Source organism: Chanodichthys erythropterus, chromosome 12 (assembly GCF_024489055.1).
Source record: "Chanodichthys erythropterus isolate Z2021 chromosome 12, ASM2448905v1, whole genome shotgun sequence".
In the NCBI taxonomy this organism is placed as follows: Eukaryota; Metazoa; Chordata; class Actinopteri; order Cypriniformes; family Xenocyprididae; genus Chanodichthys; species Chanodichthys erythropterus.
The window spans coordinates 19,442,509-19,470,013 of NC_090232.1; the positions used below are offsets into that span (position 1 = coordinate 19,442,509).

Consider the following 27,505-nt stretch of genomic DNA (forward strand, 5'->3'; position numbering starts at 1 on the left):
TGTGAAGTAAAATAGTGTTCTTCTCCTTCCCTCCCTCCCTTGCATTCAATTCTTGTTTTTAAATGAGAGTGACCTAATTCTGTGGTCTGGTGAGACTGTGTGCTTGAGTGACCACCACTTATTCATATGCCACATTCAGCATCTCATCTTTAAATGATGATTTTTGCTGAAATATTTATCTGAGTGAACATCCCTCACGGCTGTGTCTGGCCACTAACTGCAGTAATGCCAGCTGAACAGTTTTCTTTATGAATATGAATTAGGGCAATTTCACCAGTTTGCCCATTTCAGAACTCTTGAACACACAAGCGACTTTAAGTACAACCTGATCTGATGTGCTTGGCACTTGCAAAGCATTTTGCTGGAGTAGACGGCATTAGAGGGATTACTGATTTCCTCCACTCACTGATCAGAAGTCACTTTGTGGCTTATTGCTATCAAAGAGAGGAGCATGTTTTGACTGTGTATTTGTAGACATGTCTTTAACTTTATTTATATTTGGTGTAATTAAATTAACGTTCAAAACTTTGAGTTTGGTAAGTTTTCAGTGTCACATGATCCTTCAGAAATCATTCTAATATGCTGATTTGAAGCATTTCTTATTATTATCGGTGTTGAAAACAGTTAATATTTTTGTGTAAACCATGATATTTTTGTCAGATTATTTAATGAATAAATAGAAAGTTTATTTAAAACTGAAATCTTTTGTAACAATGTAAAATTCTTTACTGTCAAATTCAAAGTATAAACATCTTTCATAAACTCTTTTTTGGAGTTTAAATCTTTTGAATCCCATTGTTTTAACTGTATGGATGAAAAAAATAGATAAATAGAAAGGATAAAAAGGATAAATAGAAGGATAAACAGAAAGGATAAATAGAAAGTTTATTTAAAACTGAAATCTTTTGTAACAATGTAAAATACTTTACTGTCAAATTCAAAGTATTAACATCTTTCATAAACTCCTTTTTGAAGTTTAAATCTTTTGAATCCCATTGTTTTAACTGTATGGATGAAAAACAGCTGAACATCCTCGGTTCGGAACTGCGTGAGAGTAAACATACGATGAAGGAATTTTCATTTTCCGGTGAACTACAGTATCTCTAATGATATTAGTTGTGATTTAAGTCAAGTTATTTGAGCTCATGAAGTCATTTGCAACAAAGCAGCAGTGTTTTTATCCAAAGTGACTTTCAGGGCACTAATTGCAAAGCCATTCCCTCTTGAGCAGTCTGGTGTGATGTGTCGCGCTCAAGGGCACACTGCTAATAGAGCAGGTCTGTAATCTTTTCCTGTGTCACTAATTCCTGGGATTGAACCTGCAATCTTCCTTAACCATTAGGGAACACTGCTAGTAAGAAATCAACTGGGTCTTTGCAAGCAAAACTGGAAGCTGACAGATGCATTTTGGACATCACACTAGTGATAGACCAATACATTGGCCAGACAGATTAATTGGCTGATAGTTGTGTCCGTTTGGCCAATTCAAGTGTTACCTCCCCCTTATGTTAGTTCCTAAATCTACAGAGATCTGTCAATGAATAATAAGTGATATGTGATTTTTTTTTATTATTATTATTATTATATCTAGTGAATTTTGAGTAAATATTGTGTGGAATAATTGTGTATTTTAAATATGTAGGGAAGACTCTGTAGCTAAAAAGTTTTTGATTCAAAAGTCCAATTACATAAATATTTCTATGAATTTTGTCCTTCAAACTAAAATACCAATATTATATTTTTCTAAGATCTGTTGGATAAATAAGTGAACACAATAAAACCACACTGGCATACATTCAGGCATTTATCGGGGCATCTTTTTATATTGAAAGTCACATTTTTAAGTTGTAACATTCATTTTTTTTTATTTATATATATTTATTTATATATTTATATAAATATATAACAGTTCTGGCTGGTTCTCGAATCTGTTTGTGTCACTCCGCTTGATGTGACCGTCATGGCGGCTGATCAAGTCCACCGTAATTTTTGCGAATACTACTTGTTGTACCACGAACTGTTGTTTTAATAGTTTTTTAGATGAGAATGTAGTTGTTTAGACCTGAATGTGTATGTGACTCATATTTAATAACAGCGCCTATTTTACAATTTGTTTTGACGTTGCCTCGTGCCTACTAACGAATCACAGCCGTGCTGATATACAGCCATATCGCACGGCTACTCGTGTGATATTGCTCATTTATATATATATATATATATATATATATATATATATATATATATATATATAGCTAACATTAGTGTTTTGTAACATAATTTTATATTTCCTTTCATATTTTTGCTGTTTACTGAATTATTTTGTGATTTATAATTGTTTCACTGTTTAAATTTAGCTGAAAATGTAAACATTGTTTAATGGGACACACTTACATACATGGTACATGTTAAAAAAAGTCAATGTGCGTTCAGTGAACTGCATCTTTTTTCCTGGACAATAACGGTAAGAATGTTTAAAAAAAAGTGTGAAAACTATCCCCTATATAAGCATGTTATCTTGGCAATTGGCCACCATGCACCCTGTATCTGCCATATACATACACTCTTTCAGTTCCATAGCTGCGATAGTCCACGGCGGCAGAAACGGCCACTATAACAGCAGGCACTCCGTATCCAGTGAGATAGAAGTACTTGGTGCGCGAATACTCGCTCTCGAACACTTCCACCAGCATGATGTACAGCTGTACGCCTTCCAGAAACATCCATGTAAACGCAGCCAAGAAGAAGAAATGCAGCAGGGCCGCAAACACCGCACAGACGATCTGTAACAAAGACATACACACTGAGCACAAACGGCGCTGAAACTATCTACCCAGTATCTGTGTGATCTGTGTCTCACTGCTTTGATTATTAACCATCACTTCTGTTATCACTTCAGAAATTTCCCGACGGATTTCCAGTACTTTATCTTTGTCATTTTCCATTTGTCTTTGCTTATATTCTCCTCTCTCACTCTTTCTCTTTCTCTCTCTCTAAGGACACAATGAGGTTTTTGTTATTAACGAGAGGTCAAAGACCCTCTCCATTTCTGTAATTAACAAGAGTCAGGTGCCCAACTTAGAGACTTAAGGAATTGTGTGTGTGTTCTGCAATAAATCTAAGTCCATCAAGTGTGTATATGTGGGCTTTTTCATGTGTAGCAGGTGTGTGAGTATCGTACGGGCTGGTCTGCACGGTTGATCCCAGTGAGGAAGAGTGTTTCGGCGATAAAGAGGGAGATGCAGAGGTTCTTGTGGATGGTGTTCCTGTCGCTTTGGAGACCACGGAAGAAACAGAAGGTGAAGATGCAGATGAGCAGACAGACCAGAGACAGCAGGATCCCCACCCACGTTATGACGTCCAACAGCAGCTCATGCACCTGGCCTGTTTTCTGAGAAGTAGAGAGAGTGGGAGGAGGGAAGGATGTTAGTCAAGGTCCATATACGCAACTACTACATTCAGTAAAGTACATACAGTTAAACCAAAAATGATTCAGACATTTTTAATATATTTTTACTAGTGGGTGCAGAACACTAAAGTTCATTTATGGAAGTGAGGATAGCAAAATGATGTAAACTGTGACATATTATACCCAAAAATCCTTCATACAGTGGACTACCAGTAAAATTGATAATTTGTCACATCATTTTTGGAACCAAAAATTAGTCAGACACTTTGACCTGACCATGTTTTGCTTAAGTGTTATCTGACATAATTAACTCTGAGATCTTCATATTTTATTACCATTTTTTAAACTATATCGAATAAACTGTATTAATGAATGAAATGTTCAAGGTGTCTGAATAAATTTTGGTTTGACTGTATATGTAAAGTGTGTATATATATATATATATATATATATATATATATATGTATATATATATGTATATAGATATGTATATATATATGTATATATGTACACACACACACACACACACACACACACACACACACAGTTGCAAGAAAAAGTATGTGAACCACTTGCAGAATCTTTGAAAATGTGAAACATATCAACACAATAAGAGAGATCATACAAAATGCATGTTATTTTTTATTTAGTACTGTCCTGAGTAAGATATTTTACATAAAAGATGTTTACATATAATCCATAAGACAAAAAAATAGCTGAATTTATTAAAATGACCCAGTTGAAAAGTTTGGGAACCATTGGTTCTTACAGTTTATTGAACAAACATTGTTCAATATCAAAAGCATGAATGTTGGCCAAACAGTTAATCTCACCTACAAAAGTCTCTCAGACCAACATAACACTGGCAACAATTCTCATTCAGAAAACACACATTTTCATTCACAACACACTGACCTAAAAAACACTTACAACAGGAAGCATTACATAATTGATGAACTTTTCTTTTTTAAAGTTTCAATGATTTTCCACATAAATCAGTTCTTCATATAGAATACTGTAACACAATTTCACTTTATTGAAAGCATTTGTAACACGAATGAATCAGAAATGACAGTTTTTTTCAGTTGCTAACAAGCATTGTTCAATACCGAAACCACATTTTCAAAACTCTTCACACAGTTAGCGAAACAGAAGTCAATGCAGACCAAACTGTGAACCATTTTTCATTGCTTCCAGAAAAAATGCATTCAGTGACCACACTTTTCCCATTCGTATTCCACAACATGCAAAATACTATGTATTTTCAGCACATTTTTCTAATGCTAACACACTGCATTCAAAATTATTAAAAACACATTCAAAACAGAATGATGGCAAATTCCAAGCATTTATGCAGTAATTATTTTAAAATATTCTCAATTTTATAGCCAAAAATAAAAAAAAAATAATCATTACAAGCTAATTGCAATTTTAGCTGAAATTCCACCCACTCCAATGCAAGAGAGAGAGCAGACTAGAACCATCACTGTAATTTACTATAATGAACAACTACACATGCTGTTACAGTAATGTGTAGAATGTATTTTATTTATTCTTTTTTTATTATCATTGCAGCCCTGGAGTTTTTTGCCCTCTTTTTTCACCTTTTGGTTATAATTTTCAAGTACTATATTCATATAAAAAAAATACATTTTGATTAATTTCTGATTCATTCGTGTTACAAATGCTTTCAATAAAGTGAAATTGTGTTACAGTATTCTATATGAAGAACTGATTTATGTGGAAAATCATTGAAACTTTAAAAAAGAAAAGTTCATCAATTATGTAATGCTTCCTGTTGTTAGTGTTTTTTAGGTCAGTGTGTTGTGAATGAAATGTGTGTTTTCTGAATGAGAATTGTTGCCAGTGTTATGTTGGTCTGAGTGAGTTTTGTAGGTGAGATTAACTGTTTGGCCAACATTCATGCTGGTAATGCAGACTGTGTGAAGAGTTTTTGAAAATGTGGTTTCGGTATTGAACAATGCTTGTTAGCAACTGAAAAAAACTGTAATCAAAATTTCATTTTTTTATATAAATATAGTACTTGAAAATTATAACCAAAAGGTGAAAAAAGAGGGCAAAAAACTCCAGGGCTGCAATGATAATAAAAAAAGAATAAATAAAATACATTCTACACATTACTGTAACAGCATGTGTAGTTGTTCATTACAGTAAATTACAGTGATGGTTCTAGTCTGCTCTCTCTCTTGCATTGGAGTGGGTGGAATTTCATCTACTGTAAAATTGCAATTAGCTTTTAATTATATATATATTTTTAATTTTTGGCTATAAAATTGAGAATATTTTAAAATAATTACTGCATAAATGCTTGGAATTTGCCATCATTCTGTTTTGAATGTGTTTTTAATAATTTTGAATGCAGTGTGTTAGCATTAGAAAAATGTGCTGAAAATACATAGCATTTTGCATGTTGTGGAGTATGAATGGGAAAAGAGTTCCTGAATTTTGAAAAGTGTGGTCACTGAATGCATTTTGTCTGAAAGCAATGAAAAATGGTTCACAGTTTGGTCTGCATTGACTTCTGTTTTGCTGACTGTGTGAATAGTTTTGAAAATGTGGTTTCGGTATTGAACAATGCTTGTTTGCAACTGAAAAAAACTGTAATGCTGTGTGTGGTTACCTGGATGATCTACGACTGTTTGTTTGTTTTGTGATGGTTGTTCGTGAGTCACTTGTTTGTTCTGAGCAGTTAAACTGAGCTCTGTTCTTCAGAAACATTTTCCAGGTCCCAAAAATTCTTCTGTTTTCCAGCGTCTTTTGCATATTTGAATACTTTACAGCAGTGATCATATGATTTTGAGATCCATCTTTTCACACTGAGGACAACTGAAGGACTCAAACACAACTATTAAAAAAGGTCCTCAGTGTGAAAAGATGGATCTCAAAATCATTTAGTCACTGCTGGAAAGAGTTCAAATATGCAAAAGATGGTGGAAAACTGAAGAATCTGCAGGACCTGGAGGATTTTTCTGAAGAACAGAGCTCAGTTTAACTGTTCAGAACAAACAAGGGACTCGTGAACAACCATCACAAAACAAACAAACAGTCGTAGATCATCCAGGTAACCACACACAGTATTAAGAACCAATGGTTCACATACTTATGAACGGGGCCAATTTAATAAATTCAGCTATTTTTTTGTCTTGTGGATTATATGTAAACATCTTTTATGTAAAATATCTTATCTTAAAATTATATATTGTTATATATTTTGATAGTTGATAGTACTATACTCTTGTTTGCAGCTGAAGATATTATCAAATACATCAAAAATGTAATATTTGAACATAATGTTTCACTTCGTAAATGGCGAGCATTCAATTTCTGCAGAGTCACAGTTTGTGGGCCTGGGTCTGTCGGAATGGTCCATTCATTTCAATGGTAGTGTGCGAAATTTGGAACACTGCAACTGACAAGACTCAGTGTTCAGTGAATATGTGCAGTCAAGCCTGAACACACACAAGTACACACACACTAAATGGTTTTATTAATCATTCATACATATACGCAACGTCCATTAATGCAGCCTCAAGGGTGTGTGTGTGCGTGTAGGTGTGTGTGTGCGTGTGTGAATGTTTAAGGTCAATCCTCCCCTCTGCACACAACATTTACATTTATGTATATCCTGACCTTTTGCCTTTACGTTTTGTGCATAAATCATTTCGGCAGTCCTTTGCTGACATGCACACGCATGCATAAACTTTATGATATGTTCATGCATGGTCAATACATTAGCCCACACTATATTTGGGTTTCCCACATCTGTTTTGTCCATGTATTACTGATTTTATGTGTGTGTTTGTGTGCAGTGAGAGAGAGAGAGAGATGAGTTTCCTCTCTGAGATAACACACATTACACAGTCTTATAGCCCAAGGCAAGAGTCGAGTGGCTTCAGGAGACCTGTGAGGTCTCTCCTAGTGGTGGATGACGTAACCTATTGCAGTGCTAGTCAGTGCAGTTCAAACTTTTATACCGGGTCTGATTGTAAATCTCAGGTTAGCTGTAAAGTATTCCATTTTCAACAGCATAGTATAACTACTACAGCATAAATCTCAATAGAACTACTACAGCATCAAATTCAATGACCACCACTTCACCAGCCATTAATAATCATCTTATGCTTACTGTGGCCACATACATTTCTATGGATAAAACTCAACTTGGCATTCACTGCCCACCAGCTCCAAGTCCTCAACCAGCTCAACCAGTTCAGCACCAACAAAGCAATGTTGGTCCACCAGCTCGATCAAGATGGTCTACCAGGTCAGCGTCTCCTAACTAGTCTGGACCGGCTAATAATGACCAGCTCTGACCCAAGTGGAAACTTCTAGATTTATTTTAAGTTGATTCAAGATTGTTATATGATGTTATATGAAGTCATGGGAATTTTTTTAAATTATAGTTTGTCATCTATAGTGAGCACTGTTAGTTGTAGTTGTAGTATTAACTAAAACAAAAACTATTAAAAAATACTTTCCATTACTTGAAATAAAGCTAAAATAAAACAAAATAAAATATAAATATCAGATGAAAATTTAAAAAACATTAATAAAATTAGAAATTAGAACTAAAACAAAAAAAGTTTAAGACTAAAGTTGACTTATTTTAACCAAAACTAGCTAAAAGTAAATTAAAGGGTTAGTTCACTCAAAAATGAAAATTCTGTCATCAAGTTCTCATCCTTATGTCGTTCCACACCCTTAAGACCTTTGTTTATCTTCAGAACACAAATTGATATTTTGAGATATTTTTTGATAAAATCCAATGGCTCAGTGAGGCCTTCATTGACAGCAAGATCGATCGATCGATCGATCGATCGATCGATCTATCTATCTATCTATCTATCTATCTATCTATCTATCTATCTATCTATCTATCTATCTATCTATCTATCTATCTATCTATCTATCTATCTATCTATCTATCTATCTATCTATCTATCTATCTTCAAATTGAAAACCTTCAATCTTCAAGCTTTTAAAACTTCTTTAAACTTTCTGGTCTAGCTTTCTTCAACCTTAATGTTATGAAGTGATGAGAATATTTTTTGTGTGCCAAAAAAACTAAATAATGACTTCATTCAACAATATCTAGTGATGGGCAATTTCAAAGCACTGCTTGATGAAGCTTCGAAGCTTTACAAATCTTTTGTTTCGAATCAGTGGTTTGAAGCGCGTATCAAACCAAAGTCACGTGAACCACTGAAATTTCGAAATGTTTCGAAACACTTATGATGTAACGAAGCCTTGTTTACTGAAATCACGACTTTGTCAGTTTGATACACACTCCGAACCACTGATTCGAAACAAAAGATTCGTAAAGCTTTGAAGATTCATGAAGCAGTGTTTTGAAATTGCCCATCACTAGATATTATTGAATAAAGTTGATATTTTGTTTTTTTGGCGCACCAAAAGTATTCTCGTCGCTTCATAACTTAAGGTTGAACCACTGTAGTAACATGAACTGTTTTAAATATGTCTTTAGTACTTTTCTAGGCATCTGAAAGTGTTAATTATCTTGCTGTCAACAGAGGCCTCACTGAGCCATCGGATTTTATCAAAAATATCTTAATTTGTTTTCTGAAGATGAACAAAGGTCTTACGGGTGTGGAACGTCATGAAGTGAGTACTTAATTTTCATTTTTGGGTGAACTAACCCTTTAAAGCTAAATAGCAATGAAAAAAAAACTAATAAAGTTAGCACATAACAAAATTGAAAGTAAAAGTAAAACAAAATTAAAAGGAAAATTGTACATTTAAAAATAAATGCAAAATATAAATGCTATAATAGTATATAAATAACACTTATATAACAGTAATGTGTTAATCTGTAACAGACATTCTGACTAGAAAATACTTTTTTTCAAATTCACCTGTTAATAGCTTGCATTTTTTTAACTTTCATTCATTACCATTGAACAAATCATGAAATCCTCTGTTAACCCTCTGGAGTCTGAGGCTGATTTGGGGCCTGGAGAACTTTTGACATGCCCTGACATTTGTGCTTTTTTCAGTTGTTCATAAACATATTAATGGAAAAAGTGTCATTACACTGTATTCAGCACAAACTAGGCTACAATAATATGTGAGGAACATGTATGTACATGTTTGTGTTTTTGAAGGAATAACATTTATGCGTGGTTGTTGAAAAAACAAAAAACTTAAGTCACTGAAATAAGGCCAAAAAAAATATAATAAATCTGTGTTCATAAGACTTTAGGGTATTGGAGGTTGTAGACTAGAGTTTTTGCTTCAAAATTATGTAAAAATTATGCTGCCTACTCCTTCATATAAAACAATATATTGATTTAGTTTTTGTAAGACACTTTTTGCCAAGAAACACAGTATGCGAGGAGGCGTGAATCACCACTGAAAATGGGCCATTCTCACCTGAGAAGACAAAAGAATTGGATAGTAATGAGCTGAAATGACTTGCATATTAATGAGGCATTTCAGTCAGGTAGGCTGTGAAAAAAAACCTTCTGTGATGTCTCAAGCTCATTATGATATATGAAACATACAGAAAAATATTATTACAATATAAAGTAATGGTTTTATATTATACTTTAAAATATAATGTATTTCTGTGATGCAAATAGTCTGAATATAGACTTTTAGTTTAAAAGCATGCACATTTGGAGAAATATTGGATTCTCATATGCTTATGTCAATTTTCTATACAGAGGAGTTATATTAATTTAATATTCATTGTCATTACTATGAGCGCTGGTGTTTTCAATTCATCCTTGAAGTCGGAGGGCGCTCTGCTTTTTTAGTCCACAAATTCATCTAAAAGAAGAAGAGGCTATTCCATGAATGGAGTTTCCAATACATACAGCAGCCGGAGGGCGCTAAAGAAACAAAAACTCATCTAAACTTCATCTGTAGGAGACAAGTAAACAGGAAGTAACTGCATGTCTTCTAGAGATCGCTAACCATGACTTTTACATCCAGATAAACACTTTTCAAGACAATAAATACACGATTGATTTAATAAATGCATGTATTGACTGAATTAGCGTCTGAATAGCGCTTGCTCCGTGGGCGTGGCCGCATTAGCAGATAATGAGCTGAATCACGGATTTCTGACATGGCTCTCTTTTCATACAGATTACATAAACAAAGAAGGTTTGTTTTCGATTTGACTTACATGATTTAAAACCTGACATCTTAACGTTTTTTTAGACATAAGTGTAATTTTTTTGTCATTAGTATTCACTAAGTTACAGTTCATTTTCTGAGAACTATCAGATTGGAGTTCGTTCAGAGGGAGAGGAGAAATCACGCATCATGTTAGTTTTCTTTATTTTACAAATAGCACAACATTGTGTTTTTACTCTGAGTGTACACAAATGAAAGAAGATATTCCACAGATTAAAATGGTGTATAACTCTTAATTGTATGTGCAACATTGACGGAGTATTTTGAGTCTCTTTCACACTGATAAGAAAAAAACCACGGTGGTATCGCCGGCGATACCGTCAGACCTCAGAGTGTTAATATACAGTATATATTTACATTAGCAACTTCATTGATGAGATTAGTACTGATAACATAAGTTTGAGACATACCTTGACCTCCACATGGGCCATTAGCACCGCAAAGTTTGTGAGGTGTGTGCAGGAACAGGAGGTGTGAGTGCGGTTGGTGCCCAGTAGTCTGCAGTCCTGAGTGGACCAGTATCCGGTCATGGTACGTTTGGAATAACTCCAAAAAGAGCAGTTTGGATTGAAGTTCTCGTCCGACTGCTGGAATAAGGAGATGCACATCATACACTCCATTTGAGTGACAGAAATCACTAGACAGAAAAACTGAAGAAAAAAAAAAAAGCAAGCATATATAATACCTGTATGTGTTTGACAGTGAAGACCACAGGTTCAGACAGGTAGACCTTGTTACTGTCTTTATTAATAGCTGCTGTAATAACAGGTGAGTTGACTATAAGCGAATAGTTTGGATAGGCCGCTTCACTGCCCAGCCGCACACTAGCGTTCTCCGTAGACAAGTACTGGCCGAGGTTCTTATAGAGAACCAGCGCCATACGGATCTCACCTGAGGAATACAAAATACATAAGTGATCAGTCTGGGAAGTGTAAGATTGGGAATTGAACAGAGGCAGATGGACAATGACAGATTACCATTGCGTCCTTGCTGCTTGAGTGTGTTGGCTGAGAGATGAATGGAGTTGCCGGTTAGTCCAGATTGAGGGAAGATTAGATCAGCCAGATTAACATCTGTACTTAGACGTGCCACCTCCAGTTCTGCAAAACATATACATGTTCACAATCAGATGCTGCCCCCTATCAGACGGGAGGGGAACTGTAAGTTTAGCTTTAATGGAAGTCCTCTGTTTTTAGAAGGCATGAAACAGAATTTTACAGAAAATATGAAAAATACTGATAAAATATTGCCAGTCTATTTAAAATTATGACACAAGGTACCCAGAGATAATACGCACAGTATTTTCCACTTTTCAAAAACTTGAGAGGTTCATGATATGGATTAAACTCTGTGTCACCCCTCATTCTAAAATGAATATATTTGAGTACACATCAGTAAGAACACCCACATTTGCTTCAAGGTAAATTAATGTTAATAACATAATGTTAATTCATTTATGTATGGATTCAGGTCACAGTTGAGGTGACAGCTACTAAAAAGCTCACAGTACTGTAAATGTGCGAAGCAGTTCTGTTCAGTTACACTAATGTTATCATTTGTAATCGATTTCAAATGAGCCTTCTCTCTTTTCAGTTGACTGCGATAAGCGCTTTTCTTTCTTTTCTCGAGTCAGTTTTTAATTTAACAATTTCTTTAAAGAAAGATAAAAGATATTTTGCACTATATCTTACACTTCATTACATCTTACAAAGAATAATACAATATTATACTGAAAAATTCATTCCTATAAGGCTAGTCTGAGCCAGAGCCGTTGAAAAACAGAGTTGCGACACGCTTTGATCTCGCCGCCACGCGGTCACGTGGTTCATTGAGCTCTCAATAGTTCCAAAAACTGCTGTCAATCTGGTTGAATGGGTTTAAGCAGGACAGAAAGCAGTTTCACTGTATCTGCAGCTATTTCTGGTAAATATTAATGCATAAAAAGTACTGAAGGTGTATTGATCACTACACTGAGTATCATTTTATTCTAGGGAGAGATAAAGAGACATCATTCATTTGTTTTTCTTGAGTTTAGGTATTCCTAACTTGGGTCACACTCATACTCATTCATGATCAAAAATGACCAAACACCTTAAGTGTAACTTTTTATCTTTTTGGTACTAAATATTATTTGTGCAAAAAGTATGATCCATTAATGACCATTTCAAACACTTTTTTCCCTAATAATATGTTTATTATTCATATTACAATTAGCGTAGTATTTAAGGTTAAAATAGATAAACCATTTTTAATTTACGATGCAAAGAGGCAAATTAGAGGCATCTGGTGGCCGGAAAAATAATATTAGATGCCACTAGATGCCTGCACGGCTCTTTAATAAATATACATGTATATAAGGCTCTAGTCTAGTAGCTCAAGAGTATTGCCGGTAATAATTGTTTGCTAATTTTTTTTTTAGGTTTTGCATTTGAATATATATTTAGACATAATGAAACACTATTTTATAAGTTTAGATTTCTTAATTTTGCATTTAAAAGGTTATTTACTCACATGCTCACGTTATTTAATGATACTCACAGCATACACGACAAGTAAATATTAATAAATGCGAGCAAATACTGAATTTAACCAATGAATGAAGTTTAAAAGTGTTAAAAAATAAGGCAACCAATTGCATTTAAATAAACTCTTTATTATATAATATATCCAGTGATGCACTAGATAAGTTATTATATATATTATTAGATATAGAAACTCATTGGACTTCCTACAGGGCGAGAAAGATTGCAGAAAAACTAAAAACTGTTAAAAGTATAACGACTAGCATTTGGTTATGGTAGCTATTGAAGTGTTGCTCACTTTATCTAACTGCAATGGGAGTCTATCTATTATCTAATGAAAAACATTAACTATAACATGCTTCATAAAATACCACTTATTGGCTAGATTCTTGAAAGGTCAACTAATGCGTTAAAATGTCATAAAAATGCAGTAATTTCATCAACTTGCCAGCTAGTGTGCTTGAGAAACAATGAAATGAATGGGGTTCAATGCTGGACAGTATTGGCTGTTTGGAACAATCGGTTGCTCCATGACACGTTACTTCCGCATACTGTACCTCAGTTCCTATGGAATTCTGTGGGAGTGTCGCAACTGTTTTTCAGCAGCTCTGGTCTGAGCTAGCAGAGCTAGCAGATTTCATCAAAAATATCTTAATTTATGTTCCGAAGACAAACAAAGGTCTTACGGGTTTGGAAAGACATGAGGGTTAATGATCGAAATTTCATTTTTGGGTGAACTAACCCATATCTGTAGAAAAATATTTTGAAGAATAAAGTCTTTTCCCCATTTAAACATGCAGACAGCCTTGGGATTTAAAGATTTATGATTTTTATAAAAAAAAAAATCAGCCACAAAAAAAGAAAAACATGTTTGCATCCACAAGTCAGTGTTTCTGTAGAAACTCATGAATCTATCAAAGACCATCTAAAAATCCGTGTATTGATTGTTCGGTATGTGCTTTAGACACTGCATCACAAACAATGTTTATTTATTGGGTTAAGATGAAAGACACCTTTAGCTGGCCAAATAGCTTTATAATTCACTTTGAGACATGAAAGTATGTGTCTTCATGTGTGAGTGCGGTATATCACATCAGTGAATGAAGTCTACAGTTCCCTAGGGGAGCGCTGAGTTACACAACAGGCGTGTGATGAAGTTATACATCTTTAAATCACATCTAAATCAGTGTGTGTGTGTGTGTGTGTGTGAGCATTATTAAAATCATTTCCCTCGTATCTGCAGGTGGTCTCTAGGCCAAGCTACAGGCGGTTTATGTAATTTTCTGCCCAGGTTTGTAATATAAAGTAGAAAAATACAGCTCTGTATGTGTCTGTTCGTGCACAAGTGTGCGTTTTAAGAAATAAAGATTTCGGTTGCATCTTAAACTAGATAAAATCCTTATTAAAGGCAAAGTTTAACACTCTTAAGATCTCATTTAACAGATGATACCTTTCTGTCATTACAGTAATTTATTTACAAACTACATCACATTATACCTCTCTAATAATCAAAATGATGTTCCTGAAATGAGTTCTAATTATGCAAGTCAGATGGTGCAAATTTCCTCAGTAGTTCTCGGATGAGATGTAACATATTGTATACCCTCATCTACAGATGACTGAATCACTGAGCTTGTGACAGATTTGGAGTGCTTTTACCCTCCTCAGACCTGTCTTAGAGCTGAACGCACCACAGATTACCTGTTAGATGCTTTTTTTTGGTCTGGGAAAAACAATAACCTGAATAAAGGACATATAAGAAAGGATATTTTCAGGCGGAAAAGTGAGATACTCGCAGAGAAAACACAAAGAAAACCTGAAGTAATAAACTCACGCCCCCCAGGGTAATGATCAGAGGGATACGGTGTGTGTGTGTGTGTGTGTGTGTGAGAGAGAAAGATCCATGAGAAACAGAACGGCCCAGTTATATAAAGCACTTCAAGCACTGCACAGCAGATATGGTTCCTTCAAAGTAGACACACACGCACACACATACATAGGCTGCAGGGGTGCTCACACAGTGCTAACCTAATTAGCTGAATCTAGTCTTCACAGAAAACTAGCACTGAAACACACAAGTGTAATCCATAAACATGCTCTATTCAAACCAGACAAGTCGTTTGGTTCGTTCTTCTGATATACTGTTTTAAAAAGATTTAGAGCGCATCTTTTGTCATCTAAATATGACAATGTCTGCAGTGAGTCTCTAAAAAAAGCAATTTTCTACATATTCCTGGCTCTTTAGTGTACACATTCATTTAACAAGAACAGCTCGCAGCATACAGAAAGCCTTAAAGGAGGAGGGAGAGAGAGAGAGAGGAATAAGTTTCTCATTTGAATAAACCGATAATGGTGGGAGATTTTGTCTGCGAGATTAAGATTAGCTTTCGGCTAAGATTTGAGATTGAAGATCAAAAACGAAGAACATAATGATAAAAACACTATTTTCTTTTTACTGAAAGGCTTATGTATGCAAAAAAGGATTTGAGCTCACTGCTGAAAAGCATCTAAGAAGTTCTGCATATTCATTTCTTGATTAAGTGTTATGTAAATGACATTAGATATGTAGGGTTGCATAAGTCCATGTTTCATGGCTAATTTTTCATGTGTAACACCCCATCAAAAACGAGTTACCAGTCTGTCTGTAGTACACACTGGAAACGAACATGCTAAACGAAGTGGCACAATCACATCAAATCAGAAGTTATTTGATGTTTAATTTGCAGTTAAGTGGAGAGGGATTTTGGACCAATGAGACGGCACAATTGCAATAGAAAACAAGCAATTTACAAAATGTTTGTCATAGTCACGGCCAGTGGGCTGATTAGGATAGTTAGCCCTTGCTGACGGATGGAGTTTTCATAAACAATAAAGTTTGCACTGATCTGTCTAGGACCAGAATTGGTATGCTGAGTGTTTGATTTAAAATCACACAAAATCACTTTATGTTGTATGTCGGCAGAACTACGTTATTATGGCCGCGTTTCTACCGCAGAAACTTTCCCCAGGAACTAGGGACTTTGGGGTGGTACTCGGTGTGTTTTGACCACAGGAACCAGGGTCTAAATAAAGTTCTGGGTAAAAAAATTCCCCCTCTGAAAGTACCTGCTCACTAGGTAGTACTTTTTCAAAGTTCCGGAACTCTGTCGCTGAACATGCTGATTGGTTGAGTTCATGCAGCATTTTGATTGCTTGACTCCACGCAGCATTTTATTTCAACCATCATTTTTTTTTTTTAAGTCTGTTGCGGTGCTTTATTAAGCTTATATGCGGAGGACGAAATCCAGCGTGCACTGGAAAGTCGCGTGCAGTCCTACGTCACCGAACTATATTCACGGTACTTTAGACCGCTATGGAAACACAGCTAGCAATAGGTCTGGGGGAAAAAAGTATCTGGGAAAAAAGTTCCTGGGAAAAATTGTTCCGGGTAATTTCGATGGAATTGTGGCTTATGTTATTATTGTCACCGTCTTGGACTCTTATTTTGATATTCTGTTGTTTGTTCCCTTTGTTCCTGTTTCCTGCTCTGTTTAGTTTCAGTTTTCTTGGTTTCCTTGGTTTCTGATTATGTCCCTGTTTGTTTCTATGGCTATTTAGCATCAGCTATTTCAAATTTAGTTTCTTTTTATCCCCTGTATATATACAGTTCAGTTTAGTCTTTGTCAGGTATTGTCTACGTGTAATGTGTTGTCAACTCCTGTATTTGTCAAACAATCTTCTGCATTTATAATTAAAGACTGTAGATTGTGCGTGTTGCTAACTCGTTACAATTATATACATTACTGTTTTTTAAATTGTTAATAAACTGAAGTTCGATAGTGAAATTTAACATTTCTTTACTTCCTTGCTTATTGTCATGAATGTGGCCTCTGTGGCTCCCTCCGATCACCACCAGAGGGCTCCCTCACCTGAGTACTAGTTTCTTCACGGACTTCATTTCCCATAACCCCGTACCTGGTCCTAATTACCCACACACCTGTTCTCCATCTCCTGGACTATATATAGCACACTCACACTCTCACCCATTTCGAAGTCTTGTTTTGCCCCGGCTGACACTACTGAGCATTTTTCCTTGTGATCTATATTCTTGTGTATGACCTTGGACTGTTTATTCTCGTCGTGATTGTTTGCTGCCTGACCTGTTCATTCCCTGCCTGGATTTCTGGATTACCCTGCCTTGTCTGCCGCCTGCCCTGACCCTTTGCCTGTCCCTGTTTACGATTCTGCTCTGTCTTGTTATTGCTGGTGTTTGACCTCTGCCTGTTCGACTACGATTGTTTTACTAAAGCTGCACATGGATCCTATCGAGTCTGACTCCTCGTTACACTTATTTAGTTAAGTAACATATTTGCAAGCTAACCAGCAGCGTACTAGCTTAACACACGGCTAAGTGTTATTTTAGCATTATTTATATACTATTATAGTATTTATTAATATTATAAATTAGTTTTGATTTTTTAGTTTTAGTAATTTAGAACTTCATGTTCAACTTATTTTATTTTAGTTAGTTGGCAAGGCAACATTTTTTGTTAACTTTTTCATCTAATATTTATATTACATTCAGATTTATTTCAAGTATAAAGAAATTATTTTTAATAGTTTTAGTTAACAATAACACTGGTCCCTATACCCTTTGCAAATGTTTAATACAGTGTTATTCATATTATAGCTTACATTTTTGTTTGATCAGGCATCGCAAATGGTTAGACAGACTCAACTCAACAGGCAAACTACTCTCTTCTTTTATCACTGACAACCATTTAGAAGTCTAATTTCATTATATTACATTAAATGTTTTACTAGTGCCAAATTTTGTTTTAGAAGGCTTTTAAATGCCTGAAATGGATTTAGATTTTTCCCAGTCTGGTGTCTTTCACATCCCAGCCAATGATAACATTAGTGATTAGTTTGGGACTGTGCACATTCCTGTGAAACAACAGCCAATCTAGAATGTAATAAAGTAATTTTCCTCTGGCCTACAGAGTGATTAGCAACATGCCATTTATGGCTCAGGTGATTGGCTACAAACAATCTGACAGCAGAACTGAGAGTCCATGAGCAAAGATTGCCCACTTCTGAGGGGTTCAGCACCAGCCGAGCAACTGCCATTGAGATGAATGGGAATGCTAGCAGTTAGCTTTGTCCACACAGATTCACATAGAATAGATCACACAGATGTTTGTGGAGTTTTTGATGTTGCTTATCCTCTAATGAAACCCTCTAAAAACCACCCTGTAAAACATCAAGGCCAAACAAGTAAGGCAGATGATCAGATGCCAAAAATACACACACACACATACACACACAAAAGTGATGAAATACGCAGAGAGAGAGGGGGGGGGAAGCCAGGCTAGAGGGCAATCCCATGGAGAGCTATTTCTCTCAAACGAGATGCATGTGAACTGGCCTTGAGTGGTGGAATGGCGGATAAATTGTTTGCCAGGAACGATAAATTTCCCCCTTTGCACTGTGAAAGCACTGGAGCAGAATAGAGCGGTTAGCATGGATCCCTGAGCACCATCCCCCCTCCTCAATTTCTCTCGTTTTTATCTTTTTGTTTTCTTTCATTTATCCTCTTCCTCTCCCTTTCATCCTCTCTTTTCCTCATACGTCACTCAGTCAGTTGAACAGTTCACAGTAAATTTGTCTGTCTCGCTCTTTCTGTCTCTGGTAATGTTCCGTTCATTCTGTCTCCTCCTTAGTATTGTTCTTCCTGCTGTTCTCATGTCCCACCTTATTACGTTTCAAATGTTTGCCACTGGCTCCCTCACTTTCTTCCTCTCTATTCTTTCATTGTCTTTCTCTGTCACTGTAAATGGTTAAGAAATTAGACAAACAGTTCATCAAAAAATTAAAAATCTGTCATTATTTACTCAACCTCATGTCACTCCAAACCTGTATGACTTTCCTTCTTCCGTGGAACACGTGGAGCTCATTACAATTATCAGGGAGTTAAAAAAAAAAAAAAAGGCCCACAAAAGTACCAAATAAAGTACCATGGTCTTTAGAAAACTTCTGAGTCAAGTGCAATTTGTATAAAATAAAATAAAATAAAATAAATAAAATAAAATAAAATAAAATAAAATAAAATAAAATAAAATAAAATAAAATAAAATAAAATAAAATAAAATAAAATAAAATAAAATAAAATGCAGATGGCTGTCAAGTAAAGTTGCAAAAAGTATTGTAAATCTATTATAGAATTTACACCTGTATCTCCTTGCACATTAAATGAAAATGCATGAATGAGTCTTTTCTCTAGTCCTCTCTTTTTTAAAGAACTAAGTTGTTTAATCATGTCTTATCTGACCTTGAGTACCAAGTGAGCGAGGAAAAAACAGTGTTTCCTTGTGGGTCATAGTGTGAGATTTTGTTCTTAGTATTGTTCTTTTGGTGCCTAATGTCATGAATTAGTTTCAGCATGGACGCTTATCTACATGAATGTGTCTTTATGTGAAGTTCTGGAGTTATAACAACATAATACATTTCTTTTTCAGTAAATATTGGTTGCTCAACAGTCACTGATCATACCTTAAATAGAAAGAATCATCCATTATTTTGCAGTTCCTAGAAAAGTGACAGGCCAACCGACTGTCACTTATTTGTCAAATCTAATTTTTATTTAAAGGTTTAGTTCATCCCAAAATGAAATTTGTCATTAATTATTCACCCTCGTGTCATTCCTAACCTGTAAGACCTTCATTCATCTTCTGAACACAAATTAAGATATTTTTTTATGCAAATTAACCACCACTTTCAAGGTCCAGAAAGTTACTAAAGACTTTGTTAAAATAGTCCACGTGACAGCAGGGGTTCAACCTTAATTTTACGAAGTGACGAAAATACTTTTTGTGCGCAAAAACAAAACAAAAATAATGACTTTATTGAACAATATCTTCTTTTCCATGTCATTCTCCTATGCTCCTATGCTGGAAGCGCTGAACATAAACAGCGTAGGAGAATGACACAGAAGAGAAGATATTGTTGAATAAAGTCATTATTTTTGTTTTGTTTTTGTGGACAAAAGGTATTGCTACATTAAATTAAGGTTGAACCACTACAGTCACGTGGACTGTTTTAACAATGTCTTTAGGACCTTTCTGGACCTTGAAAGTAATGGTTAAATTGCTGTCTATGGTGGAGACAGACAGCTCTCAGATTTCATCAAAAATATCTCAATTTCTGTTTTGAAGATGAACAAAGGTCTCAGGGGTGTGAAGCGACATGAGGGTAATTAATGACAGAATTTTCATTTTTGGGTGAACTAACCCTTTAATTTAAACCCTGCCTGAAAACCTTGTGTGTGTGTTTTCATAAACTTGTGGTTTTGAGTGATTGTTGCAGCACAGTGTTTTGATTAATGCCATGGTTATAGGTGTGTGTGGGCACATGAATGAGGAAATTTGTCACTGTTTTTGTGTATGAATGAGTGAATTTAGCATGTTTTCTTTTTTTTATTTATGAGGTTTTTGCTTTTAGCACAATGACAGAGAAAATTTCACTAGCTTTAATTTTTATTTCATTTTGGTTGAGTAAATTTGACACTTTAAACCACTAAAGACTTGGGCATCACAGGCTTCAGTCCTTACAGGCAGATCTTTCAAGAATTTATAGAGAGTAGGGGTGTCTGAGTCACATCAGCTAATCACTGGGGTGCTTCAAGGTTCAGTGCTAGGTCCTCTTCTTTTCTCCATACACACAACCCTAGTGGGTACGATCATAAAGGCACATTGCTTCCTACCACTACTATGCAGAGGATACACAACTCTATCTGTTTTTTCAACCTGATGACCCCACTGTCTGAGCTTGTATCTCCGCTTTGGCTTGTATGAAGGAGCGTCCTCTCCAGCTTAACCTTATGAAGACAGAGCTCCTTGTAATCCCTGCAAACCCATCAGTTGACCATATCACCACTGTTCAGTTGCACATTAAAATAAATGGTGTTTTAGCTATTATAAAAAATTAACTGAACAGTTTGCATTCATCTTTTTGAGTTATGACATCATTGTGAAAATACTAGTGAAATTATGTTCAACCAACCAAGTTAGAGGAACTTAATTTGTGGCATAAACACATTTTTTTTTTTAATTGATTACAGTTCCCAACTAATTTCAACATAATTGAGTGGTGGCCCTGGAACCAATTAAGCTTATCTACTTCAGTTAAATTAACAGCTAGCATAGCACATGCTAAATGTAACTTATTTAGCATGTACATTTAATGAAGTAAGATATTACTTGTCACTGGCATTAGCACAGTCATTGCTCATATAGTCAAAGTAGTGCACAGTATATCTTCATGTAGCCACCCACAACCTAACATAAGCACAATGGTAACCACAAAAACTTCAAAAGAAAGTCTTTTAAATGTTGAATGTAACAGCATTAAAAACTAACAGGTCTTTCCCTTTACTAAAAACATAAAATAACACTTAATTTCTACATTTATTCTCCTTATCCAGTCCTACTCAACACATAATGTTTTAAAGTTTAATCATGTTTGTAACATAAAATGTATAATTAAATCAATAACTTTGAATATTTAAATTGCAACCATGCATTTATTTAAGATGTGGTAATAGGTCCTTATAATATATTTCAGAGTATGGGCCAACACCAACCAGGACAGCAGGGAACCTGGAGGTAGTTTTTGATGACCAACTGAGCGTTACCATCCACATTTTAACAACGGATCAGTTGTGTAGATTCATGCTTTACAACATCAGGAAAATCAGACCCTTCCTGTCAGAGTACATGGTGCCGCTGCTTGTCTCGTCATTTTAAGACCGGACTACTGCAGTGCTCAATTGGCCGGCCTACCAGCCAGCGTGACTAAGCCTCAGCAGATGATCCAGAACAGCAGCACATCTGGACTTCAATCAGCCAAGAAGGACGTCACACCTCTCCTGATCTTCTGATAGTTTCTGTCTGAATCAAATTTAAGGCTTTCAGGCTTTCAGCACTGCTACCGGAACCACACTCCTCTACCTCAATACACTCCAACAAGTTACAGTCACTGAATGAGCAGAGCCTTAATGTTTATTCAAAAAGTGGGACAAAATCACTTTCCAAAATCTTCACCCTCTCCGTTCTTCTCTGGTACAATGGGATGCCAACCTCCACCCAATTTTCTGAGACCATCACAACTTTCAAACAGCACCTGACACACACAAGCACTTAACCACTTTAAAACTTTAAATCAGGGCACTTAAATGAAAATGCCACTTCTTCTTTTCTCTGTTCAACCAAGCTTTCTAATAAACCTGGCATTGTACCATTAAAAATTGCTGGCTGTCCATCAAATGATGTTCCTCTATTGCAAGTTGGTTTAAATAAAAGTGTCTGCAAAAAAAAAAAAAAAAAGTAAATAGTTTTTGAGCTTTGATTGTTTTCCAGTTTCAGTATTAGATGGTACAATTTAGGGCTTTTCATACTTGAAATGGTTAACCCTGGGTCATTCTAAACCCTGGGTAAATGGAATCCTGGGTTTTCAAGTTTTTCCTGAATTGACTTTTTGGACTAGCATTTGTGTGATTGTCCAAAGCATGTAAAAATGAGGCCCAAGACTGAATGTCTGTTGCTAAGCATCTAGCTGTTACATTCAAGGGAATTGGTTCTTTGAATAAGTACAGCATTTTCTTTACTCAAGAAACGCATATAAAGGCTAATGTATAAATACCTAGTAACTCCATTTGAGCTTTATTTTGTGTAAAATGTTAATAGAACACAATGACACATGCAAGCAGGCACATGTATGCTTTTTTTGGGGTTTCCGTCTGACAGCAACGATATATTACCATCAAAGTTTAAGCTAAAAGGTTTGTTTTTCAAATTTGTAACAGCTGCAGGACCATAAATGTGCCATTACGGCTACATTTAGCAGTAAATTTTGACTGCTCTCATTCTGGCACCTCTGGAGCATTTATGATTCAGCAGAGTGGAGTGGATCCACTGAGATCTTGTTTCTGATGGCCTGCACCAGACCACATTTAGTCACTGGATTTGCCAATACATGCAAAATGAATGCTAAAGAATATTTGAAATATATTGAAGAGATTTGTTTCAAAAACATATACTGCTTCTTCATCTTTTGGTGAACTATCCATTTAAGGCTTCTGAATGAGACTGTAATTCATTTGTGTTGTCTCTACATTGTTTCACAAAGATGGCTGCAAAATTATGTGTTGCAATCACTTAACTGTACTGTAGTTCATTATTGTGGTGTCGTAGATCTCAGATTTACTTGCCTCTAAATGTCATGTATATAAACTGAACTGTGGTTGGTTGTATTACATCCTGTTCAGGTGCATCATTCCTATCTAATTAGGTAGGTAGGTAGGTTATTTTTGACCAAATACATTAATAATCTAAAGTAAAGCTTGGGAGATTAATTACTAAATCAAACCATCCATAAAATATGAAAGTGAAAGTCATGTTTTCCGTCATTCTATTTGGTTTGTGTTCATCTTGTACATTTTAAAAAGCATACATATATACTGCAAACACACGTTTTTAACTTTCCCGCTAGAGTTCTAGAAAGAAAGAGAGAGATTGTTTGCAACATTATTTTTAGCATTGGTTTGAATATTGATTAGAGATTGGATTCATTTTTTAACTTGCACTGTCTCACAGTTTCACAGTGCCATTCATTCCTAAGCAGCTTGGAGGAAACTGCCTCCTGCCTGCACTGACTGACAGCGTGAGAGCAGTTAACGGTATGCTAGAGCGTTCGACAATTAACACAGCAAAGGTTTCAAATGTCACGTTTGAATGCCTGTATTGATCCATAATTATAAATACCATCAAGCTGGAGAAACGATTCCATACTTTCTGCGTATGTCTATATCTCTGTCCTTAGCATATTTTGACCACTTCTGTTCTGTATCTAAAGATGAGGCATGGATTCCTCTGCATGAGTCAGATAGTATGAGACCCCCTGTGTGGACCGCTCTTGTGTTTTTTACAGACACGCTTCATTACATCTGGCTCGAGTGCACTTGAAGCGTGTGTCCCTGCTGTGTACCTCTAATGTGATAATGTGTTTTTTTATGCATCAGGTCTTACATATGAACCCCTAGTTTATGTGCATCATTTAGATTTTTTTGTTTTGTATAAAAAATAAAGTATACATAACCCAATTTACATTAGGGCTACACTACAAAAGAGTTAAAGGATTAGTACCCTTCTGAATTAAAATTTCCTGATAATTTACTCACCCCCATGTCATCGATATGGGCGTTTATGTCTTTCTTTCTTCGGTCGAAAAGAAATTAAGGTTTTTAAGGAAAACATTCCATTATTCAGTGGGGTTCACCGGGTTGAAGGTCCAAATTGCAGTTTCAGTGCAGCTTCAAAGCAGTATACACGATCCCAGACAAGGAATAAGGGTCTTATCTAGCGAAACAATCTGTCATTTTCTAAAAAAAATAAAAATTATATACTTTTTAACCACAAATACTTATCTTGCACTTCTCTGCGATCCACCATGTATGACTTAATCACGTTGGAAAGGTGACGTGTGACGTAGGTGAAAGTACAGATCCAGTGTTTACAAAACAAACGTGCATAGATTAAGCCAAACGCCCTTTACAAAAAAAATATAAGGTAAAAAAACGATATTGGATGATTTTGAAGTTGGAGGAGAAAATTAGATGGAGTTTTTTGCCCTTCTATGGTACTTTTACCTACATCACACGTGACCTTTCAACGTAATGCGTGGAGGATCGCAAAGCAGTGCAAGACGAGCATTTGTGGTTAAAAGTATACAAATTTTTTTTTTTTTTTAAGAAAATGACTGATCATTTCGCTATATAAGACCCTTATTCCTCTTCTGGGATTGTGTATAGTGCTCTGAAACCGCAATTTGGACCATCAACTCAGTGAACCCCACTGAAGTCCACTATATAGACAAAAATACTGGAATGTTTTCCTCAAAAAAAATTTCTTTTCGACTTAAGAAAGAAAGACATAAACATCTTGGATAACATGGGGGTGAGTAGATTATCAGGAAATTTTAATTCTGAAGTGGACTAATCCTTTAATTAGTCTCTTTATTTTCTTTTTATTTTAGTCTTTTTTATTTTCTATTTTACTTTTTTACTTAAAATATCTGCAAAGCAAAGATAAATTCTCCGAAATCTTAACGTCTTATGTAGTGTCACTGACACATAGCTACTGTATTGGCAGTTATTTGATGAATATGATCTTTACTAAATGATTCAAATGTTAACAAAATTAAAAATGTGCAAAAATATGCTGAAAACTCAAATGTAACAAGAAGTCGTGGGATATTTATACCGTAGTGGGATAGGTTACATTCACATGCTCAAGGATTGTATTTTTCATACATTTGGTATTATTACAAAATAATAAGAAATAATAATTATTACAATAATACATAAAAATAATTACTTATTAAATTCCATAACTGATGCATTGAATTTCCATGCATGCACAAAGCGATACATTGCAATGCATTTTGACACCTTTTGAAAAGTGTCTTTGGAAGTGTTAAAAATCATAGCTGGAAGTAAAAACCCTACATGGATGTTTTTTTTTTATTTATGCAGATAACTGTGATTTATTACAGTATATGAAGAAACTGTGACATTATTATTATTATTTTACATGAATCCATCACACATTATCCAACAGGCCTGTGAGATCACATAGACCTGTATGGTTCTTATCCGATCACGAATCAGCTTTAGGAATTCCCTGCCTGTGCAAAAAAGCATCTGATTTCTTATTCAAAAAAAAAAAAAAAAGTGGTTTTACCCATCTGTTGTTTAACTTGTTATTTGTCTCCTCGTGACAAGAGAAATCAGAACAAGCAGTGGGAGACACGAGTGTGAAATCTGATTAGATCAATGAAATATGTGCATTCTCATTACGGATTCGCAGGTAATCGCGCAAGCGCATAAAAGGACTCGTTTTGTAAACTCACGAATGTTGTCGGTGCTCTCCTGTATGGTGTCCGTTTTGAGGAGGTTGTCTGCGAGCATGAAGGCGCCCGTCTCCACTGTGTCCAGCAGCATGGTCGCGCATCGCAGCTGCTCGGCCACGGACAGCTCCCTCCACGCCGCCTGGGATCGCTCCTGCAGAAGGTTATTCACCGTCTCTACCATGGCCTGCAGAAGAGAGAAAAAGAGAGATGTCAGCGTTTCAGAGGTGAGGGACGACTTCTGAACCCACACACACATACATTCTGACATCTGAACTTCACAATAAGGACATATTTCCCAAAGTGCCCACCTCTCCCATAAACCATTTCTCTTCCACTTTCACTCGCACTCACACTCCACACGGTCTCTGTGCTGGAGTATAAACCTGTCAAACTGAAGAAAGATCCACGGGGAGCATGAGACATTGTGAAAATGAAAGAAGCTGTCATCACGCACACACACACACACATCCGCGCAAACACCCGCATGCACGTTCAGTTCAGTCAAGGGGTAATTTATGGGTCTATAAGAGCACTGTATAGGAAAATGAAATGTCTTGGCTGTGCAGCGGAAACTAATATAAGGGTATTTAAAAAAAAAAAAGTGTGATATTAAGATATTAAGCCTTTTAAATTTGGCAGTGAATATTATCACAGGGATATTAAAACCTCAAAGTTGATATACAAATGAAGGTATATGACTTAAGGTGGTAGTTTATTAAAAAGCTTGCTGAGTATATCGCAGCACATTAGAATTTTGCTTTTCATTTGAAAAAGTGCAGCATTCTGCAACATTAGCATATGGACTACAATGATGCGGGCCAAATATATTTGTCACTTTCACAAAAATGCTGCTAACAATAATTCCAGGTCAAATTCCTTTTATTCAAAATAATGTCTTTATGGAAGTTCATAACCTTGCATTATTATTACAACTGTTACAGCACATATAATATCTGTGGTGAAGAGATATGTAATTAACTTCTCTCAATGTGGTGCACTCATCCGTAGGGATGGACAGAGGGATGTTTTGTCGTTTGTCTTTAGGTTGCTGCAGGCTAATCTGGCCATTGGGTTGAATCATTCTGCCCCAGTTACAGTAGAGCAGTGTGTGTGTGAGAGAGAGTGTGTTAAAGGCGGGATGAGTATATTCATTTTGACACCACTAAAGTAATGACCCTTTTACGAGAGAGAGAAAAGGAGAGACAGAGATGAGAGACGACTGGGATAAAAGGTAAAAAGGAAGTTATATTTACTTCCTCACAAAACTGCTTATGAAATCTTCTGACAGAGTGTGTCAAGAGGTCAGGGTGAAGTGTGTGTGTGTATATGCACTTGGGGGCTTGCACTGCGGAGACAGATAAGAGATTTTTTAAAAACTCTTCTTACATTCTGTTTCCTCACACACACAGAGGCAATACTCTCCACAGACTTGGTAAATGGAGCAGAACTG

The 27,505-nt window shown here is 35.7% G+C and overlaps 1 protein-coding gene across 3 annotated transcripts in view; it reads right to left on the minus strand.

Annotated features, from left to right (window-relative positions):
- adgrl3.1 (adhesion G protein-coupled receptor L3.1) overlaps positions 1-27,505 on the minus strand; it is a 136,591-nt gene that overhangs the window by 19,487 nt on the left and 89,599 nt on the right. For all 3 annotated transcript variants that reach the window (XM_067402990.1, XM_067402989.1, XM_067402988.1), the window contains exons 11-16: positions 26,056-26,239; positions 11,566-11,688; positions 11,274-11,479; positions 10,999-11,175; positions 3,179-3,388; positions 2,560-2,780 (exon numbers count right to left, since the gene is read on the minus strand). In XM_067402990.1, coding sequence (XP_067259091.1) covers positions 2,560-2,780; positions 3,179-3,388; positions 10,999-11,175; positions 11,274-11,479; positions 11,566-11,688; positions 26,056-26,239 — 1,121 coding nt within the window. The remainder of the gene's footprint in view (positions 1-2,559; positions 2,781-3,178; positions 3,389-10,998; positions 11,176-11,273; positions 11,480-11,565; positions 11,689-26,055; positions 26,240-27,505) is intronic.